Source organism: Glycine max, chromosome 11 (assembly GCF_000004515.6).
Source record: "Glycine max cultivar Williams 82 chromosome 11, Glycine_max_v4.0, whole genome shotgun sequence".
Classification (NCBI taxonomy): Eukaryota; Viridiplantae; Streptophyta; class Magnoliopsida; order Fabales; family Fabaceae; genus Glycine; species Glycine max.
This window is the reverse complement of record NC_038247.2, coordinates 4,476,148-4,491,332: the sequence shown is the minus strand read 5'-3', so window position 1 is coordinate 4,491,332 and position 15,185 is coordinate 4,476,148. Positions and strand designations below refer to the sequence as shown.

Below are 15,185 nucleotides of genomic sequence, written 5' to 3'. Positions count from 1 at the left end.
CATTAAGGTTGGCCTCCATGTGACACTCTATAGATGATGTGTCATAAAATAATTTTATTTTAAAAAAAAAGTGGAGTAAATAAAATAGTTTTAAAATATTTTAACAAAAGTTAAAAAAAAAGGTTTTTTTTTTAAACAGAAAAAAGGGGTACCGGCTACCCTTATTCCCAAATTTTAAGAAATCTCATAGCCATGGCTCGTGAACCCTATACCTCTGATTTTTCCAAATCGCAATCTCTAACAACTGGTTGAGCAAGAACGTGGTGGAATGGAAAGCAGTGCAGCTTGGGATAATTTTGTCTCGGATCAGTGCATTGATTCTTGTATTTGTAATACTCAGAAGGGGGAATTGATATAATGTAGTTTCGGGGCACTGACAGTGAACTTGTGACTTGTAGTATGTGGTTAGTTATTTGACCTATTTAATGTAGTATGCTTTGGTTTAATCCTGGTTTAGAGAAATGATATTCTGACTTTGTTATATTTTGTCTTCCAGAAAGTTATTGTTCCATTGCTTTAAGGTTTGTTAAACCAAAGAAAATCAATAGTGCCTTCGGTCCAATCATAAAAGCACGATTATAATCATCTTTGACTCTTGTGATAAGCTTGATGTATAAGTTATTGTTTGATGTATAAGACTCAAAGATGATTATACATCAACACGAATTTTTGAGTGATTATTTAGCTTGATGTGTAAACTTGTTTTAAAATTCAACATGCATGTTTATAAATATTGAGTAGCTAGCTTTAAATATATTTTTATAATTCAAACTAAGCAAAACCTAATATATACACTACAACGATTAATTTCATATTTGAATTAACAACATTAAATGTATTTATTTTTTCACTTAATACACTTTCTAAAAGTTTAAAGAAAATTTGTGAATATAAAATTACTCGATGGAAATTGAATAAGTAATGTACTTTATTATGTATTATTTTCTATGTCTTATATTATTTGTTTTTAAGGTAATGTACTCACTTCTTAAAAAAGTTGTTAATTTTACAAATTATTATGGTAAAAATAAATTTGTAAAATATATCCCTAACTAAAAAAAGAGTTAGAATGTAGTTGTAAATGAATTTAAATAGTTAAATTAAATACTAATAAATGAGGACATTACTAAAAAATAATTAATCTTTTAATGATTTTATAAATAATAAATATTTTAAGACAAAATAGAAAAATTAAATGGGTATCTTAATGAGTGAATTAAGGGTATTAATTTATTTCTTTATATTAAAAATTATTACATGAATATATTGAAAATAAGTATTATATTTTTATTAATAAAAAATACAAGTATTATTTAAAAACATTTATTTTCATTTTCCTCAACTAATTATGCTTAAAATTGAAATTCTTATAACGACTTTGTTGGTCGTGGTTTTGTGAGCTACTAGTAGCCTAATACCAATTTGATATTGGAGAAATTCCACGTATAGGTCTCTTCCCACTCCAATTAGAAACCATACGCCCCCGACACATGAGGCGATCTATGGAATTTTAGTTTACTATTTTGCTACCCAAGGAATCTTGTCTAACAATAGCTTTTGTCAGCTTTGAAACCTCCGTTGGAATTCTCACTCCTCAATCAATTTCATTGTGGGATGTGGCTGACCTATACCTATATATGCATGTAAGCATTTTTGTTGCTTTTAAGGTAGGGACCGTCCAACGTGGCGAAGAAAATCTACATCTAAGAACCAACATTTATTGACCCCTCTTGATCTCTTTTGAAAGATGCATGACTTCCTTTATTTCCCATGTGATTAATTTGTACAAACGAGGCAAAAATTTTGTACACATTTTTGCTTTGCCTTTGAGGATTATGTTATAGCTAGCTAAGCTTCCTTAATTAATGGCCTAAGTCTAGAAAAAAGACGTGCAAGTGTTTAAGCTAAATTTGATTAACTAGTGTACTATATACTATATAGATAGATAGGTATCCGATGGTGACGATGTTGGTTGTTGTAATAAGGGTTTGATAAAGATTGATATGGAACATAGAGGATCTACATGCAGCCAAACACGAACGCTTCTCTATGATCAAAGGGAGGATCATTAAAAGTCAATCACAATATGAAGTCTTAGATTGGAGAACGAGTGATTAATTATGATTCATCATCATCAGTACTTAGGGATTTAAAAAGGGAAAGGAAGGTGAAAAGAAGCGAAGAAGAAGAAAAAAGACAAAAAGACGAAATAAGAGGAGCCCTGAGAAAGCTGTAGTGCTGGATAAGGAGAAACATCAGACATGAGTAGGGGCCCATGACCCATGTATATAGGAATACGGGTTTGTATGTATCCCATACCATACCATGCATTTCCTTCCATGTTCCTATAATCCTATCCTACCCCCTCACATACATACCTTCGTTGGACTATAGCAAAAGAATTAATAAAAATATGTGGAATCTCAGTGCTAATGTATATTTTGAGAGAGAGAGAGATAGATAGAACGGAGAGAAGTGATAATGTAATACTAGTCAATATGATATCACAAGAAGAAATGATTAAAAAAATAAAATAAAAAAGTCAAGTGGTTGTTGATATTATTTATATGTCTAACTCATTGTCAAGTACACTAAATTGTTTTAATTAAGTAGTAAAATATTTGGAAGTTCGAGTGTCAATTTTACAGAGATTTTTATTTAAATTGATGCAAACGTAATTTATAAACAATAAATAAGAAATTTAAATGTAAAATTTAAAGAGTAGAAATAAGGAATTTAAAATAGAAGATAAAGAGAGGTAAAGAAAAAAGATAAATATTTAAGTAAAAGATGATAAAGATAAAAACAAAGTAGAAGATAAAATAGATAAGAAATTTTAAGGTAAAAGGTAAGAAAAATAAAAGATAAAGATGATGATAAAAAGATGAATTCAAAATTTAAATATGCTAGGGTCTAACATGTCAAAACTACGTGTGATGCAATGCTAATGATTTTCTCTATCCAATATTATCTCAATCTCCATCCACATCTACTATGATACTATATTTTTGGTTTTTTGCATGAAGAACATAATTTATGTATTATTTTTTTCTAAATGTCTTTGCAAAAATAAAAATAATAAATCGCATTAAGATTGGAGATGCATGAAATAGGCTAAACGAATATTAATCTAGCAATGATTTCATTTAGATACTCTCTTTCAATCCTTTAGAAAATAATCATTTTTCAATGAATTATCTCCTAAACACGATATGGATGGCCAGACCATAATAAATAATTAAGCAAGAAAAAAAAACAATAGAATTAGGATTGCATTAAATAGATAATAAAAAGAGTTACATTAGGTCTGCCAGACTCTCAACAATGGGGTTTTAACCTCTCATTGTCAAGGATAGAGAAAAGAAGGATATAATGGACGTAGATAGAGGATTGATACTCAGGCTTACAATGTATTCATTAGATAGCTCATAGTCTGTGTGTCCTGGTGTGTAGGTGCGTAGGGATTGATAGTGATGTCTTTTTCCTTTGCTTCCTACTTCTTTTATAAGTATAAGATAGCTTAATTTTCACGTTATCTCATGCATAGCGCAAGCTCTCGCGTTAAGCGCGTCTTTAGGCTTCTTTGTGAGAACTTTTTTTGCGTTAAATGTGAGCTAGCTGCTGAGCGAAGGAATGCGGTGAGACTGTCTTGTGTACTAAGCGAGCTATTCCAATCTTTAACTTTTTTTTTAATCAATTTTTCTCCAAAGCACTTCAAATCTTCTTCTTTTAACCTCTATCAATAAAAAATTGTAAATTTATTAATTTTTTTATTATTTTATTAAAAACAACATAAAGAAAAAATTACAATCATTCTTAATCAAAATTGACTATCAAATTAACTTATGTTTTGTAGTTATTAATATCCATTTATGATATATATCGTTGATAGCAAAAATAACGGAATGCTAATGCCATCTTAAAAAATTTTATTCTGTTAAAATTTACGTGGGACATATGATATCATTGAAATATATTATTTACTGATCTTAATTAATAGAAGAAAATATGTTATTCATATAATTTTGGTACTCGTAATAATTTAATAATCTCATTCAATTTGAGTAATAATTTAGTATTAATATTTTTTTTCACTTTTTAGTTTTTACAGAGATTGAATTTGTAACATTTCTTATCTTTTATTCTTTTTTCCTTAATCATATGTCCATGATATTATTAATTATGACACAAGTCTTTTTTTCTTGTTTGAAAAGGTTGTAGATTGTTGGACGAGAAGGAAGTGAAAGTTAAAAATAAAAAAATAAAGGGATCGGAGGGAGAGAAGAGAAGAGAGGGCAGGAGTGAAAGAATAGAAGAGGAGGGGCATTGGCATGGCCATTGACGGCGACAATAGTATGTAACTGCCCGCGTTGCCCAACATGTCGTCTTTAGGCAACGCTGGTGTCGTTTTCGCTCTGCCCGCCCAAGTGCCAACTTTTCATTCAAAGAAAGAATAAAGTTTTGCTTTGCTTGAACATAGCAGTGAACACTCACTCACTGTCTCTATCTATACTATAGCATGTATATATGTACCAACCAAAACCAGCAACACAAAAACAATAAAAAGCCAAAAGCTATGTCGTTCTCATCTTCTGACTTGCTCTCCGGACGGCACGCGCGCTCAGCCAGCCCACTCATTTCTTTTCATGCATTCATTCCCTCACACATCCATCACATCACATTTCGAATTATGGATCCCAATAATTGATTTTTTTTTTTTTTTGCAGTTTCGTTCTTGTGCTTCCTGTCCCTGCATGCTTTCCCTTTCCCTTTCCCTTTGCAGTTTCCACTCTTTCATCACCTTTTTTTTTTTTATTTCTCTATATCTAATTATATTATATAATATGTTAATTTTCTACTATATATAGTCTAATAGCAATTTCAATTCCTTCATTTTTCATATAATCATGATTCACGTTTTTCTTTAACTTACCTGACTGATATGTATATACGTTCACATCTAGCATAAATATTCCCATTACGAATTTGGAGAGTCTTTGTTTGTTTTGTTCAGTCGCAATCAACAACATTGTGGTCGATCGACATTTTTATATGTCATGGAAATGAACATATTATAAACTTTATTCAATGGATCTTTGCCGAGTTGGAACAAGTGTGAAAGAGAGCATTTCCTTTTAGTTAAATAATCTAAAAAAACATTGGACGTTGGATTCCGTTGCTGGTTTTTTATAATGTTGACTTGAGGCCCACAGGATAAATTAATGCTTAATTAGATAGTTAGCTAGCTAGCTAGCTAGAGATCCATCAATTGATATCGTATATAAATATTGTAAACAACCAAGACTTTGCGTTGAGGTATTACCAATTAATTGGTTGCTATGACCGTTATGCTATCTTGCAACTTAAGTTATAATATACATTACTTAATGTATCCTTCATCATTAACACCCTTCCTCAATCAATCAAGATCTTAATTGACAAATGGTTCTGCAAATCGGAGACATATAGACCCCTCCTTTTTTTTTATCACTTTCGAAACAATTTTCCGGGTGAAGAAATATGGTAAAAAGTTTTCCTATAGCCTGAGATCGACAATTTACCCAAAACAGCTTGTTCACACAATGTTACTTGTAACTGATTGAATGATTGTGCATGCATGGTTACCCTGTCACTTCAGTGTGTAATCGTTCGATAATATATATTTACGGTTCATATGTTCTCATTCGTAGCATATTAATTGACAGATTACATAAAGTTGACGCTCAATTTGTCTTCTTTTCATTAGGTAAAACAGTATAAAGTTGTATGGACACTTGGTGAGTACAAGTTCAGGTCATTACGACGACCAAAGTCCTTGCTTTGTAAATATTCTAAAATTCCTACTAATTACTGCATGCTTTTTGGCCAATTCATGTAGTCGGTCGTATCAGATTGATGAGACTCCGAATTCCTAGTCGTCTCTTTTTTTTAATCTGGTAGGATTTTTTTTTAAATGCATAGGAATAAAAGAAAATCAAAAAATTTATAAAATTTATGTATTATATTCATCTAATTAATTAAACCTCTTTAGTTCCTAGTCATGTCTACCTATGCATACACTCGTGCACCCAACTTTAGTTAAAGATCGAAAATGTTACTCTGTACTGTGAATCTGTGATATTTATTTTCTATCTTTAACAACTTTCTTTCCCTCGTAAATTAACGTATCAAGCTAGTAATTTTATTATTTATATACTTGTTTTTTTTATACAATAATTGCACTAAAATTTGAACTATTGAAACTTATGCATTCTATCACAACCCCTTCCACTAGACTGACCTTAATAAATTTATTGATATACTTATTAATTAGTATTTTAGTCAGTGGAATTTTTAAATATAAAATATTTATTTTTAAATGACGTAAAGTCTAATCTTTTTAATCAAATAAGTTTTATAAAAGTCTAGATCTAATTTATTTCTTAAAAAGTCAAGTCTAACATAAGCATGCATGATGTATGTTAAGACCTGAGACCTTATATATTATCAACCTATTGAGTGACTTAACCTATTTCTATCTTTTTTTTTTACCGAACCTATTTTCTATCCCTATTGACGACTAACTTGCCATTATTAATTAGTGCATGACAACCTTAATGTTAGAATTTTTTGTCAAATATGTAGTCGTGGATAAGTCATTAATTGGTAGCAGTGGAATTTTTTATGGCGTTATAAACAGGATTACGAAATATATTTTATTGATATTTAAAATTACTTGAAAAATAAGTATTAACTGAATGACTTTTAATATATTAATATATTTTAATTAATTTCTTCTATTTTCAATTCCTCAACATTTATCCACACGCATGTAGGTTAAAAAAATATTGTAACCAATAAAATTTGACAAAACTGAATATATAATCGAATCTCTTAACCATGTTGATTAAAGTTTACTATCTAATCATGTATATATATATAAAAAAAATTATTAGAAAAGTTACATATACTCACTTTAATTCGGAAAAAAAAAGGTTGTCAATAGTGTATCTAAATCAAACTTTTAAATTCTAAATTACATGTATTGCATTTAAGTGCGGGTTGACCGTTGACCCAATTTCCACATGTGTTTGTGAATCCGACGTAGACCTGTGTAAGAAAATGGTTTATGAGTGTTCAACGCTGCCATTTGAATCTACTCCTACTCATCCAAAGCGGTTAAAAGCGCAGTTTTTTTTTCTTTTTCTGCTAGAATGAACGGAATATTAATCAAAATGGATTATATTGCACTCTCAAAAAAATGGATTATTAATGCTATTGAGGGGTATTTGAAAAATAAACTATTGAGGTTTGGGTACGAATTATTAATATATTCAATAAAATATTTAAAATTATTGATAAATAAAGTATTTACTAATTGTAAATGATGACGTATAGAAATCATATAAATTAATTTTTTATTTCATTTATATACACGTTTAATCAAATACTTAGTTACGGTCGTGCCATCAAATTTTCAAGAAAAAAAAATCTACATCCAAAAAAGTATGCGAATATGAGAATATCTAAGAAGAGCACGGGGAAAATAAAATAGTAATAAAAAAATACTATTATTGGTCAAGTTAGGTAAAGTGGACCGAAGAATTAGCATAGGAATTAACAAGGAAGCTAATAATCATTGCTAGATCCCCCTACCTACCATCACAATTATATTCAAATACTATGCTACTTCATTTTTTTTTAAAAGATCAATATAGTTTTATCAATGTCTCTAATTAATCCTTTTTTTTAGTTCAACTTCTAATAGCTTGAATTTTCTCGTCTTTCTTTCCCTGGAAACTATGGAATTTTTTATCCTAAAAAAAACTAAGGACTTTATATAATTATATTGGTTTATTTTCATGATTCATTCTCAAGTTTGTTTTCTTATATATCCTCATGACCAGTTTAGTTGGTTATGTTTTATCTGATATAATTAGCTGAAAAATTAATTAAAACTATAAATTATTGGAAACTAAAAGTTCATCAGAGGAAAGCTTGAAAATTGATATTTTAGTTTATTGAATTAGAAGTGTTTTTTTTACATGAAGAGTGTTGGATAAAATTAACAATATAAAATATAAAAGGCATGTTTGGGCATATATGCGTATATAGTTAAAAACTAATAAATTTAAATATTATTATTAGGTAAAGTATAATCATAAAAAAATTTAAAAAGTGAATTACTAACTTTGCACATAATTTATTGAAAGTAAGAGCCTTAATTAGCGGAGGGAAAAATTGTTATTTTTTGGATCATTTGTTTCATGGATAATTTTTTTAGTCTCAATAATTTTTTTTCTGAAAATATAACATGTTTAAATGTTATTCTCACGTATTATTAAAAAATATGTTTGGTTAAATATTAAAATTGATTAGGATTGTTTTTATATTCCTGAGAATGATTAAAATATATGTTTGATTGAGTTATTTTTTCCTAAGAATATAAATTATAATTACTAAAGAATCCTTATTAAGAAAAATCTGGTTACATTCCTTATCTTCTTCCAATGTAGTTGACAATTACTATAATTGAAAGAAGAGTAAAATTTGTCTATTAAAAAAGGAGCATGGAAGAGAAAAGAAAATTTATTGTAAAACATTGGAATGAAATTGACAATAAATTAAATTATGAAAACATTAATTGGGCAAGAATAAAATTTGCGGAGTTAAAAAAAATTTAACATGAAGAGAGCAATGATCGGTAAGAGTGTATATATGAATTTTTACTCATGAAGAGATATTCTTATCTTATGAGAATATTTTTTTCTTTCTCCCTTTGTCGGACTAAATATTAATAAAACGTGACATTTATCTTTTTCAGAAATAAAATATTCCCATGATTTTTTATTATCTTATAACAAACGAGAGATATTTTTTTTATCCTATATTTTCTGGAACGAAAATATTCTGTGAAATAAGTGTCCCAAAAAATTTAACATATGCCATATGTGGAAAAAAATCTTACAATTAACTCTTAGCTTATGAGCCATATATATGCTACTTCTATCAATTTATCAAATTTTAAACTGGTCTGTGTAACCAAATACCTTTAATACTAATAAAAAAAACACTTCTAACCAAAAACCTTTAATACATTTTTTATTATCAAATAAGATAGTCAACTTGGCTTAACACACACTAAGCACATAAACTTATATTGAACACATATTTGATTTTCACTATATGTTTTATCCTTTTTTAATTTTATTATCTCCTTTCTCCTTGTGAGATTTATTTGTGTGTGTCTTCTCTTGGATAGAAAAAATGAACATGTGTGCTCATCTCTATTTATACGCGTGTGTAGAAAAAAAAGAAAGAGGGAGAGACCATGTCTGATTGGGATTGGGCACCACACCTATATATGGAGTTAGTGACCATGATCGCTGGACAAAAATTATAATATATTTTAGAAAAATATTTCTTCAACAATTATTTATGACTTAAGAGAAAAGTGAAAAAAGAATAAATAAATAATTAATTCAATGATGTAGTGTGATAGAAAAAAAAAAGATAAAAAAAGAAAATTTATTGATTCAGGTATTTGAAAATTTTGGTCGTCAAAATATAATAATGTGAAGAAAAAAAATAAAAATATGAAATAAAATGAGTAATTATTATAAAAAATATATATTGTAATAAAATGTTTCTGTTTTTTATTTGAAAAATATTTTTTGACATTGATGTCGGTTGATATCTTGAGAGAGAGGAAAAAATATAAATATGATAAATTATATATATGATTTGATAGAAAAAAAATAAGAATGTGAATTAGATATTTTATATTTGTAGGTGTGAAAAAAAGGATTTTTGAGGATTTTATTTATTTGCATCAAGTAGCAGAAGGGCAGAATTGAAGCCGGGTTGGCTGGGGTGCGCAGTGACACATATTTTTTAAGTTGGGAGCAGTAGGGACAATCAGCTTTACACGTACTTCCACGTGATTACCCCTATCCTAGTCTCCTTGAACTTGCAATGATGTTTTTCCGAACATGGAGCATTTTACCTAGGAAACTCATAATCTCTTCTCTTTTCTCACGAAGAAGGATTATTATTTAAGAAAACCTTGATTACTACTGTATGAATTACTGCTTTATAATATCGTTCTATGTCTTCCGTTTGACTCGCATTATATTATATTGATTATACATGTGATTGATTTACTGATATTTTGGAAGGATGCCTACACTAGTACACTCGACACTAAAAAAAATCTTATATACCGCCGATACACGTACTCCTAATAAGGAGAAGACATTTACAGCCGTATATATAGAGTATATGTAATATATAAAGATCAAATTAAAATAAAGACGAGTTAAGAATCCGTGAGAACAAAAAAGGACGAATTAAGATCAATAAAAATGCTGTGTGGTTTCTGTTAGTATGCATGCATACAGAAAGGAAAATCAAACTGTTCGGATCCATAGAAAATAATGATGAGTCTTCATCGATCGGTATTAATTAGTCCAAAGTGGGACAGGCGAAATGATTCTTCTCCTTACATAATTCACAATTGGTTCTGCAAATGACTACACGTATGATATAATAAGAGTAATGATCAAGGCATTAATATATGTCTTCTAAATGTGATTGGAAACTTAAGATAAGAGTAATCATGAAGTTTAAGAAACAAGAATTTTTTTTATAGTACTAGTACTTTCAAAATTTCAAAGCTTGTATATTGTAATTGAAAAATCCTCTCTTAATTTCTCTCTTACTATACTTAAATTCATGAATAAAAAAAATGTATACTTAAATTCATTTAACTATTAGTCCAAAAATTAATTATAGCAAATCTCTTAGATTTCTCTTATCAGTATCATTGTAAACTCTCAAGAAACAACAATATTTTTCCTCCTCTTAATTTCTAAAAAATATTTAAGTGGTCAGGGTGCATTAAACACTTTAAATTACCACTTCACATGTTTACTAAAAATATAAATGAAATATATTAATAAAAAAAGTTGACAGCAAATTTATCTATCTTAATATTCTCTTAAATTAAAAAATAGTTGGTCCTAGCGACAATATACTCTAACCTCTTAAGCACGTGATTTTAGAAATTTGAATCTTGATTCTTTAATTTGTATGAACAAAATCTGATTGAGAGGAAGCAATTCACCTTTGAGTGCCTTTACATCCTGTGAAAGAGATTAGTTTGAGTGATAGAGGATACTCTTTGCAATCATTGAAATTAAATATTAGTGTACAAGTCTCAATTACAAGCAGTATTATCTCATTGTAGTTATATATGTAACTCCCTGTCTTATTGAGGAGGCGATCTCCTTGAGAAAAATTGACCATCAAACAAGATTTTAATGATATTAGAAAGAACCATACCCTTATTTATAAAGAAAATAAGAGTTAATTTATTATAGATCCTCCACTACTCATTGTCAACTCATATTTTACTAATAATATAATATATCATAACTGATAATTTTGTTGTCAAATGAAATTGATGTATCCGTATAAAAAAATGAAATTGATATATAATATATTGGTATAAGCACTAATGTTATTTAACCTTTCCATTTAATTTTCTATAAAAGGAAGAAAGTAAGAAACTATACTAATGGGGTTAAACGTTAACCTAATTAACGATTTTTTTTTCACATAAATGTATAATGTTTTGGACAAAATTTATATATACTTTTGTGGATATTTTTAGTATTATTCTTCAATTTGAATTGAAGTTTCACGATGACCATCCATTTGATCTTTAGTGAATTTTTTTATTACCCGAAATAATTACCAAAATAAACTTTAATTCTAATAGAAAAGACAATATCAAAAACAATTTCATAACTGCATCTATGTTTTTTTCCTAATAATTTTTACTGTGTTAAAGTTATTTAGAAAAATATTATAAATTACTTTAAAGTTTAAATACTTGGGTTTTTTTTATTTGAATGAATACTATAGACCTTTATTTTAGAGAATGAATATTATAGACTTACCAACCTAACAATTTCCCTGTAGCATTAATAAACGTTGTCTTCTAAAATACAAATTCCAACATTAATAGAGTCATGGTTGTCTTTCTCTCACATGGAGTCTATTAAACTAGTTATATATAATCATTAAGTCCCCATTCTGTACATTCGTTGGCAACAAGAAGGACCTAAATAACCGACAAAGAAGCTGTCCTAGCTAGCATAAAACGACCAAGCAACCCAATTGAGTTCAATTCTCGCGAAGGTGATTCAATTCATCATATAATTTTATCCCAACCCAACCACACATACACTATATTCTCTCTCTCTCTCCCCCCCATTTCCCGCATACACAGAGCGATAGCAAACCTACTTTAGTTTCTTTCGCTTTTCTTCCACTAACGCAAAAAGACTCACCAGTCATCACCACACCACCCCTTTTGCTTTTGCTTTGCGTGTTTTTGGATTGTTGTAGATCTAAAAGATAAAGATGATTCAAGAAATGTTGGGTGGTGCTAGTGCTAGCCACATACCAGGAGAAAGAAAAATCTCCATTAATAACGGAGGAGGAGGAAGAGCACTTCTACTAACACCACCCACATCATCATCTTCTCCTTCTTGCACAACAAGCATAACTACTTCCACCGCCACCGCCACCGCGACCTCATCGAATTCAGAGAACCAAAATTTGAGGTGCCCTCGTTGTGATTCATCAAACACAAAGTTCTGTTACTACAACAACTACAACCTCACTCAGCCTCGTCACTTCTGCAAGACGTGTCGCCGCTACTGGACCAAAGGCGGCGCTCTCAGGAATGTTCCCATCGGTGGTGGCTGCCGGAAAAGCAAAAGCTCCGGTGGCATGTCCAACTCGGTGGCGAAGCAAACCGCCACAAAGATGAAAGCGGTGGCATCAGAGCTTGGAAGGTCGCCACAAGGACTCTTCGACCAAGAGCTTCCACAAACCCCAATCCTGTGGGGTTCTCCACAAAATTCTCAACTGATGGCTTTACTAAGAGCTACCCAAAACCAAAACCCTAACCCTAACCCTAGTCCCATGTCAATTTCTGTCAAGGGAGAAGGGAACTTAATGGGATCTCACTCCCACATGGTGAGTACTGAGTCATTGCTCGCGAATGGGTTGTTGAATCCTAGAACTAGTCTAGGCTTTGATGATGGCCGTGTGGGAGAAGCACTTCCTTCACTGGGTCTATGCAGCTCTTTTTGGAGGAACAATCAAGATCAGACTCAGCAACAAAACAACGGTTTTGTAGTTGGAGAACATCAAAGTAGTGGAGTTCAAGAACTTTACCACAAGCTCAGGTCATCGTCATCAGTTAATTATTGGGGAAGTGATAACTCACCAGTGTTTCTAAGCAACATGGCTTCTTCATCCTCTTCTTTGTCCAACATTTTGGAGTCATCTTCAGTTTCTGGGAGTGAATTCGGGTGCTGGAATCCAACCCTTTCCTGGTCTGACCTTCCCACTACCAATGGAGCATATCCTTGATTAATTAACCGCATGCAATAACTACTTTCCTCTTTTTTGTTCACTGTTCAAATTTTTCTTTTCGAGTTATTAGATATATAGAACTCCTTAATCTATAGTTTATAGATGTTAATCTGTATGCTAGAGTTTTTTCTCGTGTTTGTTTGGTTGCTTTGGGGTGGTGGATAAGTAATATGGATGTGTAGGTAGCATTAGATCTTTTTAATTTCCACTCTCGCGTCTTTCTATCATTTGCTTCTTTCTGTATTTCTGGATGATGGTGTGTTTATCTTATCTCTCTCAAATGGTATTTCAAGAACTACCAGAGAGTTTAGAATGAATGGAAAACACAGTGTTTGATTCTCAATTGCTTTAGTGTTTCTGCACCTTTATTTGCATTGAACTTCCTTTCCAACTTTTTCCCGTTTCTTTACTTTACCTCTAAAATTTCTAATACAAATTGTTCGCTGGCTTCTAAGCAGTGTAAGCTATTAATTAGTGGCTGAGTGTGGGTCCTTTACAAAGAAATTTAAAATATTTATAGTAGTAGGCATCATCAAAATGCAAAGATTTATGGTGTGTTGACGTTATACCAAAGGTAACAGTCAACCTATATTTTTATGAGACTAAAAAAATAGAGTAAAGCTGGTGTACAAGAATATATGATCTTGGTAAACTCAAAAACTTTAGGGTTTATATGTTAAGAAGTGAAGGTGGTGGAGGCATGGTGGGTAGCATATGCAAGTGCTAGATTTTGTTTTGTTACGAGAAATCGATGAATCTGATGCAAAAGCAGCCTTAGGAAAAAGTTTCCTCAAACAGCACTAGATTCTTAATTTTGGTTTTGATCATCCCACAAGCAGTGTTGGTTCTTGACTTCTGCTTCTCCCCTATTGGACTAAAAATATAAAAATAAAATGAAGTCTCTTCTTTCGCGCATATCTCTATAGCACACACAATGTTCCTATCAAGCTAGCTAGCTTGTAGCAATCTCCTCATGCATTTTGGTGCCAAAGAGTAAGAAATATTGCGACTCTGTCTAACCAATTGAGAATTGAGAAAGTGACGCTATTAAGTACGAACGGTTTCGATAAGAAATTTCAAGAATTTACTAGAATCCAGACAAAATTAACCAATCACAGTGGATATAATGTCTTAATGATGCTGGCAGAAAAACTTATTGATCAATCATATTTGACAAAACAAGCAGTACGAGTTCGTGTTAGTACTAAAAGGCATTCCTGAATATATAGAGAGAATCATTCTTAATTTTATTAAAACATGTAAGTTAATGGTCTTCTATGCTTTGAGTTCTTCAGAATCATTTTTTTTCTTCTTTCTTAAGAAACTCTATAGTACGAAAACTGTTGCCCGAATTGACTGAGAAAAATCATATTGGAAACGCATATTTCCTATTACATTTATAATCTATTTCTATTATTTTGTTATTTCTCTATGCGTTGATGACTCATGGGTGTCTACAAATACATTAGCCTGATGCAAAATGTGTTATTTGATTTACAATTTTCTTTATACTTGTTCCAATAAAATATAAACATGTCGCATCACAAGTTCATATTAGAACTCTTCTTAATTACTTTTTTTTCTTTTTGGTTAGCTAGAAGTCTTCTTACTAATTAGAATATGAAGGCGTGCGATATAAGTAACTGTCTCTCGTGATACACACACGAGATCACTTTGGAAAGAAGAGAAATATTATTTTTACATCTATTTTACACTCCTACATTTTCCTTTCATCGGAGTTAAAATTGTTGAGC

The 15,185-nt window shown here is 30.4% G+C and overlaps 1 protein-coding gene across 1 annotated transcript; it reads left to right on the top strand.

Annotated features, from left to right (window-relative positions):
• Positions 1 to 12,091: 12,091 nt before the first annotated feature.
• On the top strand, positions 12,092 to 13,774 carry LOC100800420 (dof zinc finger protein DOF5.3). The gene has a single exon (XM_003537324.5). The coding sequence runs from the start codon at positions 12,409 to 12,411 to the stop codon at positions 13,426 to 13,428; it is 1,020 nt and encodes a 339-aa protein (XP_003537372.1). The 5' UTR covers positions 12,092 to 12,408; the 3' UTR covers positions 13,429 to 13,774.
• The last annotated feature ends 1,411 nt before the right edge of the window (positions 13,775 to 15,185 follow it).